Below are 21,341 nucleotides of genomic sequence, written 5' to 3'. Positions count from 1 at the left end.
CTTCAGCTGTCGTATGAATTAAGTATATTTATCCAATTATCCTCCAATAATTGTTTATTAATAGGAAAATCGGAAGCACTGCACAACATAATCCCATGGGTATGTTTCCTAAGTTAACCAAAGCAAAAATACACACTCATAATTCCTGTACCTCGATTTAATTTGTTTTAATTAAGTATTTACAAGGGTCACAGATTAACATTCTCACACTGATCAAAACTGCCAAGCAGTGGGGCACCTGGGTGGCTCAGTTGGTTACGTGTCCGACTTTGGCTCAGGTCATGATCTCAGGTCATGAGTTCGAGTCCTGCGTTGGGCTCTCTCCTGGCAATACAGAGCCTGCTTTGGATCCTCTGTCCCCCTCTCTCTCTCTGCTCCACCCCACTCTCAAAAACAAACATACACAAAAAAAAACTGCCAAGCTAAGCAGCGATTGCACTTCTATCTTACTTGGCTTTAACAAAACTCTCCTGGACTTTGAACCTTTGAAAGGTATCAACCTCTATAAGGTAAACTGTGATTAAGTCACAAGTTTAATGGAGTGATATGGCACCTACCAGAGGATCTAATCTCCAGAGAAGTTAATCAGAAGATTTCTCAGTAAAACCTAATTTGGGGTTTATATAGTCATCTATGACTCTCAGTGGTGTGTAAGGTCCAGGTCCTTCCCCTAGCATCTTGATCAGGCTTGGGAGATGAAACAATGGAAGCCAAAAATGTGCCTGCAGACAACCAACACCAGCTTAGACTGCACACACTCCTCACTTATCACCTCCTTCTGGAGATGGGCCTGCCCCATTACTAAAGCACAGGGCCTACTAAATCCCAGCTTCCCACCATTAGGCGGTTTCTTGAACCCCTGCCGATCACAACCTCAGAAACACACGTCCTTAAAAGGTATGGTAGATCATTCAATTTCTAGCCATTCACACCACGGTTTCCCTCCACGTCTGTTGGATATTAGAGAGCTGCGTGGACCCTCCTCACAGTATTCAGTTCTATGACTAGAGCTTTTAATTTTAATAAGCACATCCAACAAAAGACTAATCATTTTCACAAATCATTTGTACAAAAGTAATCTACGCTCAAGGAAATCTTCATTATTATTTACTAAAGAAGAGTAAGCTAAAAATGTTAGTTATTAAGGCATCTGGCTGGCTTAGTTGGTGGAGCATGCAGCTCTTGATCTCAGGGCTGTGAGTTCAAGCCCCGTGTTGGGTGTAGAGAATGTTTAAACAAACTTACAAAAACTCATTAAAAAATAAAATAAAATAAAAATGCTAGTTATTAAAAAATTCAGGTCACTTCTAGTTTTTAGTAGTGAGGAATGGGAAGGTATTAACAGTGACTAAAGTGAAATTTTATTTATTTTTAAAAATTTATTTATTGCCTTTTTTTTTTTTTTTTTTTTTTTTTTTTTTTTTAGTAATTTCTACCTTCAACGTGGGGCTCAAACTCAAGACCCTGAGATCAAGAGTCCCATGCTCTTCCGACTGAGCCAGCCAGGTGCCCCAAAAATGAAATTTTAAAAAAACGTTTTAGAGATGTGATCTCTACTCTTTTTTGCTGAGAAAAGTTAAAGAACAAAAACAAACAAAAAAAAAAGAAACAACTCTTAAATAGTGGTCATGTCCATCCACCGATTCCTATCAATGTGATCCCTTTGTCCAAGTCTCAAGTCTTGACATTCTAACTGCCTCTTAACAGCTCTCTGCACTTAGTCTCTTCCCTCCAAACTGTCTCCCACCCTTCCACCACTTATCTTTCCATTAATTCCTCCATAAAAAAACAAAACAAAACAAAACTCTGAAGAGCACAAGTGTAAGACGTATAAAACCTGACTTTTAAAATGTCTTGCTTCAAAATTTTAAAGCCCAGAGTTCTTAACCTGACATTCAAGGTTGATCGAAATCTGGTCCCACTTTACTTCTCCATCATTTTACCACTGAAACGTTTACATGGGTCACGCCAGTCTTTCAATGCTCCCAGCAAATTCTGTACCTTTGCATCGTGATGAGCTCATGCTACTGCCTAACATACAATGCTTTCCCAGTTTTTCTCTGCCTATGCAGATTTCTCCCAATTTTCAAAGCCAGGCACAAGTTCTACCTCTTCCCTGAAACTTTTCCCTGATACACCAGGTACCTGTGCTCTCATGATTGTTCTATCTTCCCTTCCCCTTCCAAACTCGTTGTGGCACTTCAAGTTTATTCTATTCTACAAATCATCAAAAATCATCTATTTTGATTCTACAAATCATCAAAATTTTCTTTGGATTGCTTAAAATATCAATAGGTATGCTGCTATACATGATATGCATTCAATAGAGTACATTCACACCACAGACTACCATTTAATAATACAAAGGAATAAACCGTTGATAACACGCAACGACTTGGATCTCAATCCTTTGAGCCAATCTCAAAAAGTCACACACTATATGACTGAAGTTATAGGACATTCTCAAATGACAACATTACAGAAATGGAAAAGAGCTTACGGGCTGCCTGAGGTTAGGGATGATTTGAGGTAGATGGCGGGTGTGACTTTTATAAAAGGGTACATAGCTCAAGGGAGAGCTTTGCGGTGATGAAATAGACCTCCATTCTGTGGTGGTAGTTACACAAATATACATATATAATAAACTGAAGCAGAACTATACACTCATATTGTACCAATGTCAAATTTCTGGTTTTGATATTGTACTATAATTGAGATATTGTACTATAATTAAGATATAACCACTGGGTGAAATGGGTGAAAGATACACAGGAGTTCTCTGTACTATGTTTGCAGCTTCTTGTATCTATAATTATTTCAAAGTGAAAAGTAAAAATGAACACTATCCAACTGCATGTTTATTTACTAAATATGTATATTTCCTAACTTTTTTCAAGTTAAGCACAATCTATAATTACTGAGATAAAGTAAATTTCCCAAACCTGTTTGTTACAACCTAAAAACATCTTAGAGCTAAGTGGCTCTTAAAACCTACAAGCATAAACAGCAATTGTCTCTGGATATGGGGATTGGGAGGCGGCAGATGAGGAATGGGAGGGAAGCTACATTTTCAACCATCTACTTTTTGTACTAGACAAATTTTCACCATGTCCACGCATTATTTTTAAAAATTGTTTTTATCAAATACAAGTAAATTTTTATAAAATAGAAGAACTAATTCTCCTTAAGCATTCAGTTTAAGAAAAAGAACATTACCATTAGCTTCCAATCTCTTAAATACCCTTCTCCATCTTCATTACATTCTTTCTCCCTGAGAGATGACTGATACCTTCAAACTTTGTGTTTATTATTCCCTTGCTGTTCTTTATAGTTTTACTATGTTTGTATCTTTAAAGAATATATTCTTTAATTTTACATGGTTTTGAACTTAATATAAATGGAGTATTACTGTATGTATCTTACTGTGACTTGTTCTTTTCCCCCACTCAACGCTATGGTGCTGAATTCATCCATGGCATTGTACGTAATGAATTCATTCATATCTACTGCTGTAGAGGATGCCACATGAACATGCCACAATTATCAAAAAGATCGGTATCCAACGTGTATAAATAGAAGGTAAGAATACTGGTAGTAAAAAAAAAAAAATTCGGCACATTTGAGATTATATATACATTATATACAGACATACACATACACAAACAGTATGTACTCTTTGACATAAATAGTTCTGTTGGGTGATGTTCTTGGCCTTAAAATGGCTCTCATTGGCACAGTATCTCATAATGTCTCAACACCAAACTTCTTTGCTTGGATATAAGGCTGGGATTGCTTTTTATATATAATGATGATACCAATGCATGTGCCCATAAGAAGTATAAAAGTATTTTGGTTATTCCACATTTTTGTCATGCAAGTATTACTTTTTCAATTAACACACACATATTTTATAGTGTTCTTTTATTCTAAACATTATAAAACAAATGGAAATTAGTGGAAATCTAAAAAACGTACAATCCTTTTCCTCATAGCACAATATTTGTTATTTCTAGAGCACCCAACCACACCTAGTAAGATACAGTGACAATACTATTTAACAAAAATAATAAGCAACAGAAAAGCAAGAAAATTTACATAAAATAGAAAAATGAGTGAAAAGTATACACAATTTGTAGAAATAGAATTCTCAGAAAACACAGCTTACCTTTAATGTTGAAATCCCAACCTTTCCTGGAGACCTGTATAGAAATAAAAGGAAGGAGGTATTGAATAGTGGAGGCAAGAAGGGAAATACATCTACACACTTATTAAAGACAAGCCCACATTTTAAAACACTTATATACTTTGTGATTGAAAAAAGTCTTCTGTGCACATAGAAAATGTAGAAAACATAAAAAAGAGAGAAGAAAATTAAAGTGACCTCTAATCCTACGATCTAGGGATTTGAGTATGTACCTTTTGTCTTCCCATATACATATGATGTATAATACTATAATAAACATCCTTGTAAATAAAATTGGGGCACCTGGGTGGCTCAGTCGGTTAAGCGTCTCTTGGTTTTGGCTCAGGTAATGATCTCGTGGTTCGTGAGTTCGAGCCCTATATCCAGCTCTGCACAGAGCGCACTTTTAGGATTCTCTCCCTCCCTCCTTCTCTTTCAAAATAAATAAATAAACTTTAAAATAAGCATCCTTCATAAATAAAATTGTGTGCTCTTCCATGATAATTTTTTTTAAGTGTATTTATTTTGAGAGAGAGAGAATCCCAAGCAGGCTCTATGCCGTCAGCACGGAGCCTGATGATCCCACAGAACTGTGAGATCATGACTGGAGTCGAAATCAAGAGCTGGATGCTTAACCGACTGAGCCACCCAGGTGCCCCCATGATAAATTTCCTTAAAATAAATTTTCTAAAAGTGGAATTGCAGGTCAAAAGTATACATATTTTTCAGCATTTTGAGAAACTTTCAAAGCGCCCTTCAGAACAGTTGTACCAGTTTATACTCTCACTGCTCTGAGTGCCTGTTTCTTAATACCCCCGCCAAAAATGAGTGTTATTTTGAAAATCTTTACAAATTTGACAAGGAAAGTATCTCATTATCATCTTAACTGCAGTTCTTTGATTTGTAGTGTAGATGGAAAGTTTGATACGCATTAGACAGTTACTCTGCTTTTGAAGAGAGGTACCCATTTTTGTTTGTAGCTCATTTATCTACTAGAGCAAAACTATTCCTTTTTTTCAAAAAATTTTTTTAGTGTTTATTTTTGAGAGAGAGACAGAGTGTGAGTGGGGGAGGGGCAGAGAGAGAAGGAGACACAGAATCTGAAGCAGGCTCCAGGCTCTGAGCTGTCAGCACAGAGCCGGATGCGGGGTGAACTTGGGAAGGGCAAGATCATGACCTAGGCCAAAGTCAGACTCTTAACCAACTGAGCCACCCAGGTGCCCCAGTAAGAAACACTTTTAAATGAATATTAATACGTCATTTCTAAAACTTTTTTGTAAAATGTAATGATTACAGATGATACTTTATTTTGAAAGGCATCTTCAACATTATCAAATCAGATCGCCTCTTTTTACAGATAAAGAAACAGAGGTGCCCAGAGGTTAAATGAGTTTCCCCAAAGTCACATATTTAGGGGATAAACCAAGAGAAGCATCAAGTTCAACTACCATGCTCTTCAAATGGCAAACTGAGTAATCCATATTTGCTGTAGCAATCTTGAACTTCTAATCAAAACTTAGTGTGATAAAAAAATTATTTTGGTCACTTAACAGAACATCAACCCCTTTATTCAACAAACACTTATGGAATATCTACTATGTACCAGGGACTACAGATACGAAGATGAATAAAACATAATTCTAGTTTAGGAGGTTTTTAAAGCTCGTTTAAAAAACAAAAAGGTAGTAGGGGCACCTGGGCTGCACAGTCGGTTAAGCATCTGACTCTTGATTTCGGCTCAAGTTATAATCCCAGGGTCATGGGATCGAACCCCACATCGAGAGCATAGAGCCTGCTTAAGACTCTTTCACCCTCTGCCCCTCTCCCTGGCTCATGTTCTCTCTCTCTAAAACAAAACAAAACAAAACAAAAGGTAGCTATATAAAATAGTGCTGACCATTTAACCGTAGTGCCCAGACAATATAATTTCATGTTGACAAAGGACAATTTGCAGAAATGAAAAATATATTCCCAATTACTTGGCTTCCCTGGCATACCTATACAGTACTGCTATATAACAAAATCCTCTTTATCCAGGGGTGATTAGGACCAAAGCTACTCTGATTTAAAAGAAGAAAAGAAAAAAAAAAAGTGTTTGACTCTTGATTTTGGCTCAGGTCATGATTTTGTGTCTCCCTCTCTCTCTGTCCCTCCCCTGCTCGCTCTCTGTCAAAATAAAGAAACATTTAAAAATTAAAAAAAAAGAAAAAAGACGCTTAATCAACTGAGCCACTCAGGCGCCCCTGACCAGTTTTTTTTTTAGCTGTCAAAAAAAGAAAAACACACACAGAATGGGGAACTACATTTATCTCTTGTATGTAACATTTAATAAAGGGCACTTTTTGGCTATTGATTCACAGGGTCTAAATTATGGACTAATTGTTGACACACATGGAAATATTCTAGATTGGTGCTAACAGGGCTTTACCTATGCATGTACAAACTATAAAATTTATTATTTTTGGGAGCTAAGGGGACATAGTGAAAAGAGCAAGAGCTTTCAAGCATATGGCCCCTGCTTAAATATTCTTCCTACCATTTACTCTATGTGTGATCTTGATGAAATCACTTAATTTGTCCAAGCCTCAATCTCCTCTGTAAAACAGGGTAAAAGCACTCTACTTCATAGACCTTTCTGTAAGCATTAAATGAGAGCACATGGGGCACACACGGTAAGTGGTAGTTTCTTCAGCAGCTTCGAATTGCTTCATCGAAATTCACAAATGAGGACCTTCAGCAAGTTTCTCTAAGGTACTTTGGCAGTCTGTTGGTAGTGGGGAGACTGAGACCAATTTCTTAAACACAGAAAAGATACCCTACAGGCTGTCAAATTCCAGTCCACCTACCAACAGGGAATACGAGAAAAACCAGATTATATTGAGCTGGTGATTAAAATGGGATCCGGCTTAGATTTTGTGATGGCATTAAACAAAAAACTAATAACAAAAGACAGTCATGTTTGAGACATATTTTAAATGTTACAAAGTTGTTATGATCTTGATAGGCAGTAAAACAGCTTCTTCTAAGCTAATCAAGCCTAAAATTGTCTTTAATAGGGGTAGCCTATATGACCAGGATTCTTTTGTGACACATTTTTTTGATCCATTTATAGAACACTGGCATCTAGTAAAAAGTGAAAGCGTATTTATAATTTGTAAAGTTGGCTAAAACAACGTGTATGATTTGTATCATGTACCAAGATGAGAAAGGAACAATGCGTTTCACCCTAAGAAACAGTAAATCATAATTTAGTATTCCCACAGGAAGTATTCCTAATGGGGCATTATAATAATAACGAAACAATGGCCATCTTTTATTAAGCATGTGCCCAAAACCTTGCTAAGACTTGACTTAGTTTTAACTTCTTTTGTCCTCACAACTTTCCTATGAGGTAGTGTTATTACGTTCCCTATTATACACAACAAAACATTTGAGGCTTGGGTCAGATTAGGTCACCTAAATTGCACTGCTAGTAAATTGTAGGGCCAGAATCTGACCCCAGGCAGTCTGACTCTAAGAGCCCACTCTCTCAAATACTTTGCAATATTGCCTCGTTTCCGGGCAAGGTCTTAAAAGATGATGATTATGAAAATACTATAATTGGCGCTATGAACACCAAAGTAAAGGCAATTAGTGCTGTTTCTTGGGTTGGACTAGACTAAGTCAAAGGCTCTGAATCCTGATCTGCCTTTAACAACTACAATTAACACCTAATTGATTTGGCACTGCTAGGGAATAAAATAATGAAATGCTCCATATATAAAAGTTCAAGAGTGATGAAGCTTCTCTTTTAGTGCCAAACTTCTGAAAGTATTTTAATTATTTTTGAATTTCCATTTCAAAAGCAGCTTGTAAATAAGTACATTATAGGCTAAGCCTTGCCCTTCCAGTAATCTTTCCCTTGCAAATACCTTCTTAAACAAAGGATATACAATTTTCCCTTTCTTACTGACCTGGAGTAATTATGCTCAAATACCACACTATGTTTTAATATAGTAATGCCCTCCAGAGACATTTATTTGCAGGGAATTTATTTGCCTTCACACTACAGGACCCCAGGCTATTATGCCTGGAATGTCTGTGTTTTACAGTTTTGCATCACTTTCCTCAATTTAAGTGGTCACTTTAATTGGTCACTTCTTCCAGTTGGCCATGTGCCTGTCTTTAAAAGCTTCCCTCCCTTTCTAATTTTTGCTTCTAATCTGCGTTGAGCTGGGAAACCAGGTTTTTAAAAATGGAATTGTACGGTAAAGGAAGAATCCAGAGATTCTCAGTAAAAGTCTCCCGTGAAAAAATTTTTACACGACTTTACTGTGGACTTCATGGCACATTGTTTGATTGGTCAGGGGCTGTTTAAGTCATTATTTCTTATTTTCAGCTGTACTGGAGAATCTATTACCAAAGAAGTGGCTGTCAGGTAAGCAAGGTGTCACTAATCTTTGGTATACCTGGACAACCACTCAAGTCTTCTCTGTTTCTCAGTCTCTGACTTCAAAGTAGAGATAAGAACATTATACTATTTCAAGGTGATTATGTGCCTAAAGAAAACAACTATTCATGTTCAAGTTTGGAGACAGGAGAAATGGGCATCTAGAGGTCAAGAAAATTAAGTTCTATTCTAGGTTTTCCCAACCAACTAGCTACATGACCTTTAAGCATGAGTTTTTAGACTTCCCGTAATTTTAGAAAATTTTAAGACCCTTCATCAGTTTGAGAGTGAAGGTGTTAATTTATACCATGATTAATGATCTAAATTTTATATCTCTGATATCCCTTAAAATTGAGAAAAATTGTAGGAAACACTGACATAATCCAACACACATACATCCTGAAATGCCCAGTAATACTTTGATACATGTAGTTAAGTAGAAAAATAGTCCTTCAAGATTTCTGTAGATACTAATTATAGCAAATTAGATTCCTCCTGTTTACAGGTTAAGGTCAGTAATTTTTCCCAGAAAAAGTCCAAATGCCTACATAAAATAACTTTTATTGCACCCCACACAAGAGAAATTTTGAAGAAACTCTGAAATGGGGCACCTGGCTGGCTCAGTAGGTAAAACATGCAACTCTCAATCTCAGGGTCATGAGTTCAAGCTCCATGTTAAGGTATAGAGCCTACTTTAAAAAAAAAAAAAAAAGAGGAAGAAAAGAAAAGAAACTCTGAAGTAACAGGTAGACATATTTAAGTATTGGTGGTATACCCCACTTAAATAAAACTTAAGAAACCAAAATGAGAGCTTCAAAAGTTCGTTTTTTCATTTGAAAAGTTTTTATTGTAGGGTATTTTTAAATGAAATATTTTCAACACATTTAAATATCTGGCAAAGCTTAATTCAAATAATAAACGTGCTTCTTATGAAGTTGAGCAAAAATATAAAGGGCTAAACTTCCTTGATTACCTAATAGTGTAAGAAAAACTTCCAACATACGAATACTAGTTACAAACACAGAAAATCTTTGATTTTTGCAGCAGTTTCTGAAACTGAAAACATATCTACCAATTGTACTATTAAACATGAAAAACAAGCAATTTCTAAAACAGCTTCAAAATACAATCTGCTTTAACAAAGTATCGGTATTCTGCTAAAAAAAAAAAAACAACACCCTATACGGCTTACAGATCAAATATTAAAATTATTTTTAGTGTGGTTTCCACTCAGGTTTTGAATATAAAAGCAGTTTTCAAATTTGTACTTCAGTAACTTACAATACAGATAGAATATCTTAATTCATTATACCTTAGTTTCTAAAAGACAGTTATTTTCATGTACTCGTTATGTTGAGTTTATACTAACAAAGCTCATGTTTGAATATAAAATAATGTGTGACAGATGCTTTCTCAGAGTCCGTATCCATTTAGCATTTTAATTACAGTTTTCCTTTTGCAGCTAGGGTATTTGTGTTTAGAACCAATTCATTTTAATGTCTGCACAACATTCATTATTTTTAAAATTTACGTGGCTTCAAAACATTGCTTTGTGGATTTTGCAAGACAGTATAGGAATTGTTTTTCTTTTATACACTCTGACCTGATCCAGCGATAGCCTTCACATACCTCAAGCAAAATTTCATTAGAATAATAAGTTCACTAATCCAAAGGTAGGTCCTGGATTTGGATCTGATGACAATAACCGCAACTTACCTAAAAGGTTGCCCACCAAGTTTCCACAGGAAGCACAAAACTCTGACAAAATAATACTGCATTCAATACAATTTCAGTGAACGCTAACAAATACGCAAGCAACACGTTTTATTAACCCTCTTAGCTTGACTTTGGAACTTGCTAAACCTGACTCTCTGGTAATGTCGAGAACAGTACTCATTTACTTTAAAAAAACAAACTCAATCTCACAGAAAATGCATAGCACTAGGCTATTTTCAAGAGATCTGGATGCACCATAACTGTGGGGTTTTCTGTCACAGGTGTTGGAAGGGAGTATCCTATCTATTGATGTTACCTAGCATCAAAAAAATTTACAGTAATCCCTCTCAAAATTCTAAAAGGACTTTAAAAAATCAGAAAGGAAGAATAATATTTTTAAGTGTTTGAAGGAAGCTTAAGAACCATTTAGACCGGGGCACCTGGCTGGCTCAGCGGGTAGAGCATGCGACTCTTGATCTCCGGGTTGTGTAAGTTCAAGTCCCACATTGGGTGTAGAGATTACTTAAAAATAAAATCTTAAAAACAAAAAACAAACCAACCATTTAGACCAACAATCTCATTTCACATGTGAGGAAAAGAAGCTAAATAAGGTTAAATGAATCCATTCATTTAACCTTTACCTACTGCTTACCATGTACCAGCATTGTGCTAGGCACTACGTGTAAAACAGTGAACAAGGCCGAAAGGATCCCCACCCTCCTAGAGCTTAAGCTAAGATCAAAGGCCTACTTAGTTAGGACTTGGACTCAAGTCTCTTTGCGGATTTTAACAACTCATGCAGCCTGTGAACTCACCCTAATAATTCTAAAAACCCTTCATGGTTTCACATGGGTAGGTAGCCAATCAAGTAAAACTGGCCATTTATTAAAGCCTTGAGTACCTAAAATACCACCACAAATTTCCCAGGGAAGATTTGGGGATCCCAGAGACTGAAAGGGCAACATGACATCAATTTGGAAGTAGAAGGACTATTAAGCTTAGCTACATAGTAAAAAGAAAAAAAAAAAAACAAAAACTGAGAGCTGGAATCAGGAGATCTGTGTTTTAGTCCTGAATCTGCTAGTAACAAGGACTGTGGCCATAAAAATATATTCTGGGGGAGTTTTTCCAACTTTTAATTGTGGCCATTTCAAACATACACAAAATTGGGAGAATAATATTATGAACCCACATGTACAACATATCACCCATGTTCAATAATGATCAATATCAATACTCTTCCCTCCACACCCTTGCCATATTATTTTGAAGCAAATCCCAGAAATTGTTTTATTTTTACCCATAAAAATGTCATACGTATCTAAAAAAGATATTTTTTAAGACATAACCACAACACTATTACCAATTTAACAATACCTTATTATACACAGTCATGATTCATACTTTGATACACAATTCATACTGCCCAGATTGTCTCAAGTATTTTTTACAGTTGGTTCATTTCAATTAATATCCAAATAAGGTTCACGTGTTACAATCAGTTGCTACGTCTCTCTCAATCAGTAGGTTCCCCTTCAATCTCTTTTATTTCTTGCTATTCATGTGTTGAAGAACCAGTTTATTCATCCTGAAGAGGATTTTTAGGGCAGTGAAACTATTCAGTATGATACTGTAATGGGGGATACCCGTCCTACATTTGTCCAAACCAGTAGAATGTACAACACCAAGTGTGAACTCTATGGCAAACTACGGACTATGTATGGGTGATTATGATGCGTCAATGTAGACTCCTCAATGGGTAACAAGTGTACCACTCTGGCAGAGGATGCTGGTAATGTGGGAGGCTCTGCATGTGTGCACGGGAGGAGGTAAATGGGGAATCTCTGTACCTTCCTTTCAATTTGGCTGCGAACCTGTAACTGCTTTAAAAATATAGTCTTTAAAAAAACACCCAAACAAACAACAGCAAACAAAGAAATGAGGTCGTCCATCCTGTAGAAATTCTCATGGTCTGAATTTTGTTGGTTGCATCTCCACCATGTCACATCATAAAAAATATTTTAAAGCAAAACCTTCACAAGAGGCTGGAGGGATGGAATGCGCACATACCCAAAGAAAACTGCAAACACCTATAGGAACAATATCAGAAAGACTGGTGCTTAGAATGTGCTCGGATTAAAAAAAATTCCAGACACAGCTTTCCTTTATTTTAATTTATATTCAGAACAAGAACAACAAAAGGTGCGGGTCTGTTTACATGTAGACAAATAGTATAATATAAAAGGCTGCTCCAATTCTTTTTTTTCTAGTGAAGATTACCGATAGTCAAACCAGAAAAGGAAAAACAAATTGTAATGAGGAAACTGAATCCCAAAGCATTCAAGGAGATAAAAGTACCTAGATAATCTAAATGAGTTCAGTTCTCCCGTCCCAGACAAATTATATCCCAGCATACCCTAAGAATGTACACAGCTTCCTCCCTACCTAAAGCCTTTAAAGAATCAGGTAGGATAGAAGAGGAAAATGAGAAAAACACTCAATAGTCAATAATGGAAAGCAGGTAAATGCTAAAAACTATAAGCAGATTTGCTTGATGTCAATCCCAAGCAAAAAAAAAAAAATTTTTTTTTAATGTTTGTTTATTTTTGAGAGAGAGACAGAACGTGAGCAGGGTAGGGGCTGAGAGAGGGAGATGGAGACACAGAATTGGAAGCAGGCTCCAGGTTGTGAGCGGGCAGCACAGAGCCCGACGTGTGGCTCGAACTCACAAACTGCGAAATCATGACCTGAGCCGAAGTTGCACACTTAACAGACTAAGCCACCCAGGCACCCCATTTCCAAGCAAAATTCTTAAGCACACTGTTAAATGGTTTAAGGGCCCTAGGCATGGGTAAGATAATCATTAAGAGTCAGTAAGCATTCAGGACACCTTGGGTGGCTCAGTGGGTTAAGTGTCCAGACTCTGGATTTCAGCTCAGGTCATGATCTCACAGTTTCTGAGATCAAGCTCTGTCTCCCTCTCTCCTGCTTGCACATGTGCTCTCTCCCTCAAAATAAATAATAAACAAACCTAAAAAAGAAACAAAAACAAAAACCTAGTTTTAAAAAAAGAGTCAGTAAGCATTCACAGAAAGCCTGTCATACAAGATTAACCTAATTGCTTTTTTTGATAGGGTAACTGGCTTAGAATATAAAGGGAATACTGTACACACGTGAAAAAAATTTGGATTTAAGCACTCAATTTTATAATATTCTCACCGATATCCTCTTTAAAAAAAAAAGATTTCATTTTTATTTATTTATTTTTATTTGTGAGAGAGAGGCAGAGCATGAGCAGGGGAGGGGCAGAGAGAGAGGGAGACACAGAATCTGAAGTAGGCTCCAGGCTCTGAGCTGTCGGTATGGCGCCCAACGCGGGGCTCGAACCCACAAACTGCGAGATCATGACCTGAGCCGAAGTCAAACATTTAACCAATTGAGCCACCCAGGCACCCCAAAGATTTTATTTTTAAATCATCTCTACACCCAAGTGAGCCTCAAACTCACAACTTTGAGATCAAGAGTCACATGCTCCACTGACTGAGCCAGCCAGGTCCCTCACAATAATATCCTTTTAGACAAGGATAGTAACAAGGAGATGTTAAGCTAGAATACACTTAGGTGGGTTTGTAACTGACTGAACATTACTCAAAGTATGCTGATTAATGCATCAATAAAAAACCATAAGGAACTATCAAATAATTTCTACTGTACTCTATCCTACTTATTTTATTTTTTTAAGATGTTTTTTATTTTTTATTTTTAAGTAATCTCTACACCCAATGTGAGGCTCGAACTTATAACTCCAAGATCAAGAGTCACACCCTCTATGACTGAGCCAGTCAGGTGCCCCTATCCTACTTATTCTTATTAATGTCTTGAATGTGGACACTGCTGGCATATCTACCTAATTGGCAGATGACACAAAGTTGGGAAGCATAGAGAATATACTAGCTGACAGCACCCACAAATATTTTAAGAGTTTACAACAATAAGCCAGTCTTAACAGAATGCAATGGAGTGGGGATAAATATAAAATGAATGATTGGGGATATACAACTTAACAGCAAACAACGTAAAAACATTTAGGTATTTCTGTTGATTGCTCAGACACAGCAAAGGCTGTGATATGGCTGCTGAAATAGCTGGTGTAATCTGAGGAACTATTATGGCCAGGGCAAGGGGAGTGGTTTGATTCTGCTCTACTTCTCACCGATAAGAACACATTTGAAGAGGAACACTGATGAAAGAGAACATATCTGCAAGAGAAAAACCAATTTGGTGAATGTTCTAGAAACCAAGTAGAATGATATACAGAACTAAGGATGCTAACCTGATGAAGACAAGGAAGAAATAAATACCTCTTTATTTGGGGGATCTGGGATTTATTTTGGTAAGTACAGGCAGTGAAACTTTGCAGGTAGTCTGATGTTTTCATTGCAACCTATATTTTAACTCTTAAACTGATATTTTATATTTGATATGCAGCACATACATGTAACTACGAAGCATAACAAACAAAATGAACTGTGATTCACCATCTTACCTGACAATGAGAATAGCATGAAGACTAGGACAGCTACTGTGTTGCCCTATTCCATCTGCTGCCTTTCTCTTAAAGGGAACCGGTAGCCCAGATTTGATTTATTGTTCCCTTACTTTATCATTTTAAAAAGATAAGGTATCCCTGAACAATGTATTGTTAAGTTTTGTTATTTCTGAGCTTTGTTTTCACTGATGCACTTCCAAAGAAAAAAGTGTTGGACCCTAAACATTGCACTCAAAAATCTTAGTATTCCTGTCAGAGTAAAGGCTACCTTTTATCACTGCACACTCCAGTTGTATTTAAGTCTCCTAAGTGTGCCCATACCCACCAGTCTTCTGCTTCTCCCCCACCAAGGGATGCCAGATTTAGCAACCAGAAGTACAGGCTGCCCAGTTAAATTCCAATTTCAGATGAACAACAAATACACTTTCAATATTAAATGCTTATCTAAAATTGGAATTTCACTGGGAGTCCTGTATTTTATCAGGCAACCCTACCCCACACCCAAGTTAATTAAGTGGACAATTAATCCTATGATCTGTTGCTATGTGATAAAGGGACAAAGCGGGAAGAACTGCATGGCCAATGTCATTGTATAAACATTCATCTAAGTATTCAACAGTGTTCACTGACCAGAAAAAAAATAATTTGCACATGTGTGAATTCAAAGCTTTCCCAGACAGTGCGTTCAGTGTGTATGCCCAAATGCAAATACCACTGCATATATGCAGTTAAGTACATTTTTCAAAAACACTCGGTGAAGAATAGGAAGGTATATTAATAGCTTAATTATGTTGGCTTGGACTGTCCCCTCTCCAAAAAACCAAATTCTCTAGATATGTAAATTGACTTATAACCATTATGTAAACATATTCATATCATTTGTAAGCTGTCCTCAGTATGTTCAAAATGAGGTTAACCTATATAGGTTAAATAAACATCAAGCCAACTTTCTAGATAAATATCAATTAAAATGATGTTGTCATTAAAAAGGGATTCAAGGGGCACCTGGGTAGCTCGGTGGGTGGAGCATGTGATTCTTGATCTAGGGGTCATGAGTTTGAGCCCCATGTTGGGTGCAGAGATTACTTTAAAAAATAAAACCTTTCAAAATACATAAAGAGGGGCATTTGGGTAGTTCAGTCGTTTAAGCGTCCCAGTTTGGTTCAGGTCATGATCTAACGGTTTGTGAGTTCAGCCCCGCATCGGGCTCCCTGCTGTCAGCACAGAGCCTGCTTCAGATCCTCATTCTCGCTCTCTCCCTCTCCAAAATAAACATTCAAAAACTTTCTTTTAAATAAATAAAGGGATTCAGTTACCATATACACAAAACCACTTTAGGACACGCTTCACTTTACAAAAAGGGATACCAGAAATATTTCAGATGCAATCAATACAGGTGTGTATTAAGAACCTACATAGATTAGATTCCCCAAACAGAAGCTAGTAACATGCACTCTTTTGCCTGGCTTACTAACCACAAAGCTCATCTTTTGGAACCAGGTATTGAAATGTCTGACTGTATAGGAGTCTTGGTTTATCAGAGCTGCAGCAAGTGGTTTCTCTCCAATCACTGGATCACCTTTTCCAATTTTCAACTTAAATCTTCATCACTCGTGTGCTATGGCTTTAGGGTAATCAGGCCTTAAAATCACGTAGCAAGTGCTTAAGTCTACTTTAGAAAAGAACACTGCGTTTGTATGGTTTCAAAGAGCCAGATCCCATAAACCATCCTACCTCTAGTGTCTCACCCTTTAGCTACAGACAGATCCTTCTGCCTTTTGGGCTTGGTGTTTCTTTACCTCTTACCTGAGGGTTATCTGAAAAACAAACAAACACAATCTGTAAGCCTTCTGAGAGCAGGCAGGAAGAAGAGTGCAAACTAAACCTACATCTGCCACCTGCTTCACGGTCAACTGAACAACGAGGAGCTCAAAGACCCACCTCCTAAAGTACACAAAGTATTAAAAGCAATCTCACACTTCACATTCGTGTTTCCAGACTTCTTACTGTACTGGGTGAAAAGAATATACCAAAACAATTTGGCAGCACACAGAAAAACAGACGAACGAAGTATTTTTCTGTCAGTAAGAGGACGCACCTTTTTTTAGGCTCTGAGAAAAAAAAGGTGGTTGGCTCTCAAGAAGCCTCTTGTCAGGTTGCAAAATTCCTGACAGGCTCCTAAAGGGTAAAAAGAGGCAACGACATAGAAGGAGGGAGTAGAGTCAGTCAGCTGGAATAAAGCTGCTAGCCTGGAAAACACTGTTCTTCTAGCAAGGTGACTACCAGGGGCCAACAGAGAATTACTCTATAGCTTGATTTTGTTTTTATCCTCCTCTTTTTTTTTTTTTTTTTTTTTTGCCTTTGCCATCAGGAAAACGAAAAAGATGAGCCTCAACAGTTTGTCAAGAAACTGAATCCACAGAACAGAGAACAGCTTTCCTGTACAAAGAAGGTGCTAGAGAATCTAAGGCCCTTGAGGTGAACAGGATATGAGCATAGATAAGGCCTTAGCCGGTCATTAGAGTAAGCAGGTAATCAGAAGAGTTTTGCTTTCTAAAGCCCAGTCAACTGAATAGGAAATAGTTTGCTTAGGGGAAACTGAGATCAACACGAAAGTGCTAAATCTAAATTATGAATCAGAAGGGTTCTGGTGATTAAAACACCCTGACATAAAGATTTTCTACCCACTAAGGCCAGGCAGAAAAACAACATCAAACACAAAGCCAAAAACTAAAACAAAACCCAAACCCCAGGTTGAACAAAAATGGAAAACAGTTCAAATTTAGATAAGATACTGTTTTATTTAAAAAAAATTTTTTTAACGTTTTTATTTATTTTTGATTTTTTTTTTTTTTTTTTTTTTTTTTTTTTTATTTATTTTTGGGACAGAGAGAGACAGAGCATGAATGGGGGAGGGGCAGAGAGAGAGGGAGACACAGAATCGGAAACAGGCTCCAGGCTCCGAGCCATCAGCCCAGAGCCTGACGCGGGGCTCGAACTCGCGGACCGCGAGATCGTGACCTGGCTGAAGTCGGACGCTTAACCGACTGCGCCACCCAGGCGCCCCCTGTTTTATTTTTTAAATCTTGCTCTAAGTGCATAGTTTTTAAAATTTGGTATGCAATACTGTTCGTTGGTATTGAAGTGTATTTACGGATTTTATTAGTTACATTCTTATGGGACATTTTATTAATCATATGTGAAGTAATAAAATCACCCATAGAAAGTGGAAGTCAAGTAACACCTTGAACTAACAACAGTCCTCAAATTAAAGAAATGGGATCTAAGAGAGAATCATTTGCTAGCTTTTCAAAATCAAATCATTTATGACAGTATCACATCCATTCTCAGAGCTCTATTTTAAGTTGGCTACTACCAAAAGTGACAATCCCAACTAAACCTGAAAAGCCTAGGAATAGCAGGAAAAACATAAGTGCTAGGCAATCACAAACAAGTCTTATTTTCCTAGTATAACCTATCATGTCATGTTTTCACTAGGCAGTTGAAAATAGGACTCATTCATATTTCCCTAGATACATGGTAATACTGACTTATTAACAAGATTAATAAAAAGCCAAGAACGTACTTATAATTATCAAATAAGGAATTAACTGAATCCCTCAAGATGTGAATTACTACTTCTAGTATTCTTTGAAAGGCCATTTTATGTTTTAAATACTATGAAAGCCAAGAACAATGTATCTAAAATACCTAATAACTATTTTGTCAATGACATTAATGGGAATAGATGGTGAAAAATTTGGCACAATGGCTGTTTTTTGAAAGCAGGTTTTGTGGCACTATTTATAAATGATCTTTAATAAAATAAAACCTCATGAAGAAATATAAATCTAGTCACATATAAAGTAATTACAAACTTTAAAAATAGACTCTTAAGCAACTGTGTGTATTGTCTAAAATGACAACTTGATTTTTCAAAATTGATTTACATAATTTATGTAGTTTTATGCCATATTCCTGAAGGAATATCTTGATAATCTATTTACTGACAAAAATAACAGAAAAGCATATCCATTCCCTGGGCCCGCTCAAAAATTCTAAACTAAAAACATTCTACTTTGCACATTTACAGCCATTCAATAAATACCCACATTGAAACAATAACTCCAGGAGAAGACATCTATTTCACAATGTCCCAATTTGTTAAAGGGGGTTAGTTAAAAATCATATCTATTAATGACTTAAAGTAATTTGTAAAGGGTGCCTGGGTGGCTCAGTCGGTTAAGCATCTGACTCTTGATTTTGGCTCAGATCATGATCTTGCAGTTGTGAGATCAAGCCCTGTGTCAGGCTCCCTCACTGAGTGTGGACCCTGCTTGAAATTCTCTCTCTCTCTCTCTCTCTCTCTCTCTCTCTCTCTGCTTCTGCCCCTCTCTCTTGCTCTCTCTAAATTCAACTAGGAAAAAAAAGTAATTTTTAGGGGCGCCTGGGTGGCTTAGTCTGTTAAGCGTCTGACTCTTGATCTCAGCTCATGTCTTGATCTCAGGGTCGTGAGTTCATGCGCTGTGATGGGCTCTATGCCCAGCGTGGAGGCTGCTTAAAAAAAAAAAAAAAGTAATTTTTAGTAAAATCATAATAGAAACAGGTAACTAAATTTATGACTGCCTGGAGAAGTCAATACTAATGCAGTCATGCTAAATCACTTTAAACTTATTTTTTAAAAAGTAAACAAGAGGTTGGACTACAGGCTGTATCAGAAGTGTTATCAAGTTAATGTGCTAATATGATTCTGTAAATTATCTAAAACACCCTATAGTGTACTAATCTTAAAAAGTAAATGCCCCGGGTGCCTGGCTGGCTCAGTAGGTGGAGCATGGGACTCTTGATCTCACCTGGCTGGCTCAGTAGGTGGAGCATGGGACTCTTGAACTCATGAGTCATGAGTTCAAGTTGAATGGTGGGCATAGAGCTTACTTAAAAAAAAAAAAGTAAATGCCAATAACTTCTAAGGTCACCCTATATAAAAATTAGAGCTCTGAAGAATCTGTCACAACCCCCTCTTTAAAAACTTTATATAAATAAATTCTATAATCAGTGAACTGATTACTCAGACTTTGAGATCCTTTGCTTTTCTCCTTCTGAGTTTACTGCTCAACACCAAAGATGGGCAGAGGAACAAAACAAAAAAATAAATCAAAGCAAACCATTTATTTTTAAAATTTAAAAAAAAATTTACTGCTGTGATAAAAGGTTTGATGGGAAAGGAAGTTGTAAACTAATGACTGAACTGAGGTTTTGGTATAAGTGGTAGCTTTTAATTATTCATGTTCTCCCTCCATATCATGAATAATAGAAAAATGAACATATTTCTGTACATTTAATATTAAGCATTTTATTTAAAAAATTTTTTTAACATTTATTCACTTTTGAGAGACAGAGAGACAGGGTGTGAGTGGGGGAGGGGCAGAGAGAAAGACACAGAATCCGAAGCTGTCAGCAAGCACAGAGCCTGACTTGGGGCTCGAACCCAAGAACCGTGAGATCATGACCTGAGCTGAAGTTGGACGCTTAACCGACTGAGCCAGCCAGGCATCCCAAGCATTTTATTTTATAAATTTGATTACCATGCTTTATGTATCTGAATTTCTACTTCTGCATTCTTTAATGAAATATGTATTAAATACTTGATAAACACTCTAGAAAAATCTCAAATTACCTAGAATGCTTACCTATGTAAAACATTCTGAGTGGCAAGTTTATTATTGATTATAAAAAAGGCTATTCAATCTTATTTATAGCCTAAATAGTAATTACTGACAATGTAGTTTTTGTAATTACTTAGCTACTATGAATGCATTTTTCCCATTAATTTGACAGCCAGAAGAGGTTTGATTAGGTGGAAAATATTAATAACTACCACATGCATTCATTGTGACTGCTAAAACACACCTTTGAAGAGGAAGAAAAACAAAACAAAACATGGTGTTTCCAATTAGTGGCTTGTAGCCAAAAATATGAATCAGTTATGCTAAAAAAAAAAAAAAAAAAAAAGGAGAAGAAAAAGAAAGAAAGAAAGAAAGCAAGCAAGCCACAAAACCGTGGCCTAAATAAACAACTGACAACAATCTACAAAACAAATACAGGAAAAAAAAATCCAGGATCAAGACGTTTTGATGAGGCACAGAACACAGAAGCCCCATCAGCACTGGCTCACATCTTGAGGGGTTTTCCCTTAGGAACAAAGAACATACCCTTTGAAATGCAGTAGCAGTATCTGGGATTCCAGCGCTTTCAGTAGCAAGGTCATTTTCTGACCTAGCTACTGTAACCATAATCAATTCCATCAGCACTTAAAAAGAACATTAAAAATACTGCTTTTTGGGGCGCCTGGGTGGCTCAGTTGCTTAAGCGTTCGACTCTTGATTTCGGTTCAGGTCATGATCTCCCAATTCGTGAGACTGAGCCCCGAGTCAGGCTCTGGGCTGAGCATGGAGCCTATTTGG

The 21,341-nt window shown here is 36.8% G+C and overlaps 1 protein-coding gene across 1 annotated transcript in view; it reads right to left on the bottom strand.

Annotated features, from left to right (window-relative positions):
• The window catches only part of WDR44 (WD repeat domain 44), a 79,505-nt gene that overhangs the window by 47,357 nt on the left and 10,807 nt on the right, over positions 1-21,341 (bottom strand). The window contains exon 2 of the mRNA XM_047081859.1: positions 4,166-4,199. Within this exon, the coding sequence (XP_046937815.1) occupies positions 4,166-4,199 (34 nt within the window). The remainder of the gene's footprint in view (positions 1-4,165; positions 4,200-21,341) is intronic.

The sequence above is a fragment of the Lynx rufus genome, unplaced genomic scaffold (genome assembly GCF_022079265.1).
Source record: "Lynx rufus isolate CCGP_SWC_20201006 ecotype Redwood Valley unplaced genomic scaffold, mLynRuf1.p SCAF_19, whole genome shotgun sequence".
Lineage (NCBI taxonomy): Eukaryota > Metazoa > Chordata > Mammalia > Carnivora > Felidae > Lynx > Lynx rufus.
Note: the sequence above shows the minus strand (reverse complement) of the source record. Positions and strands in the feature narration are given on the sequence as shown.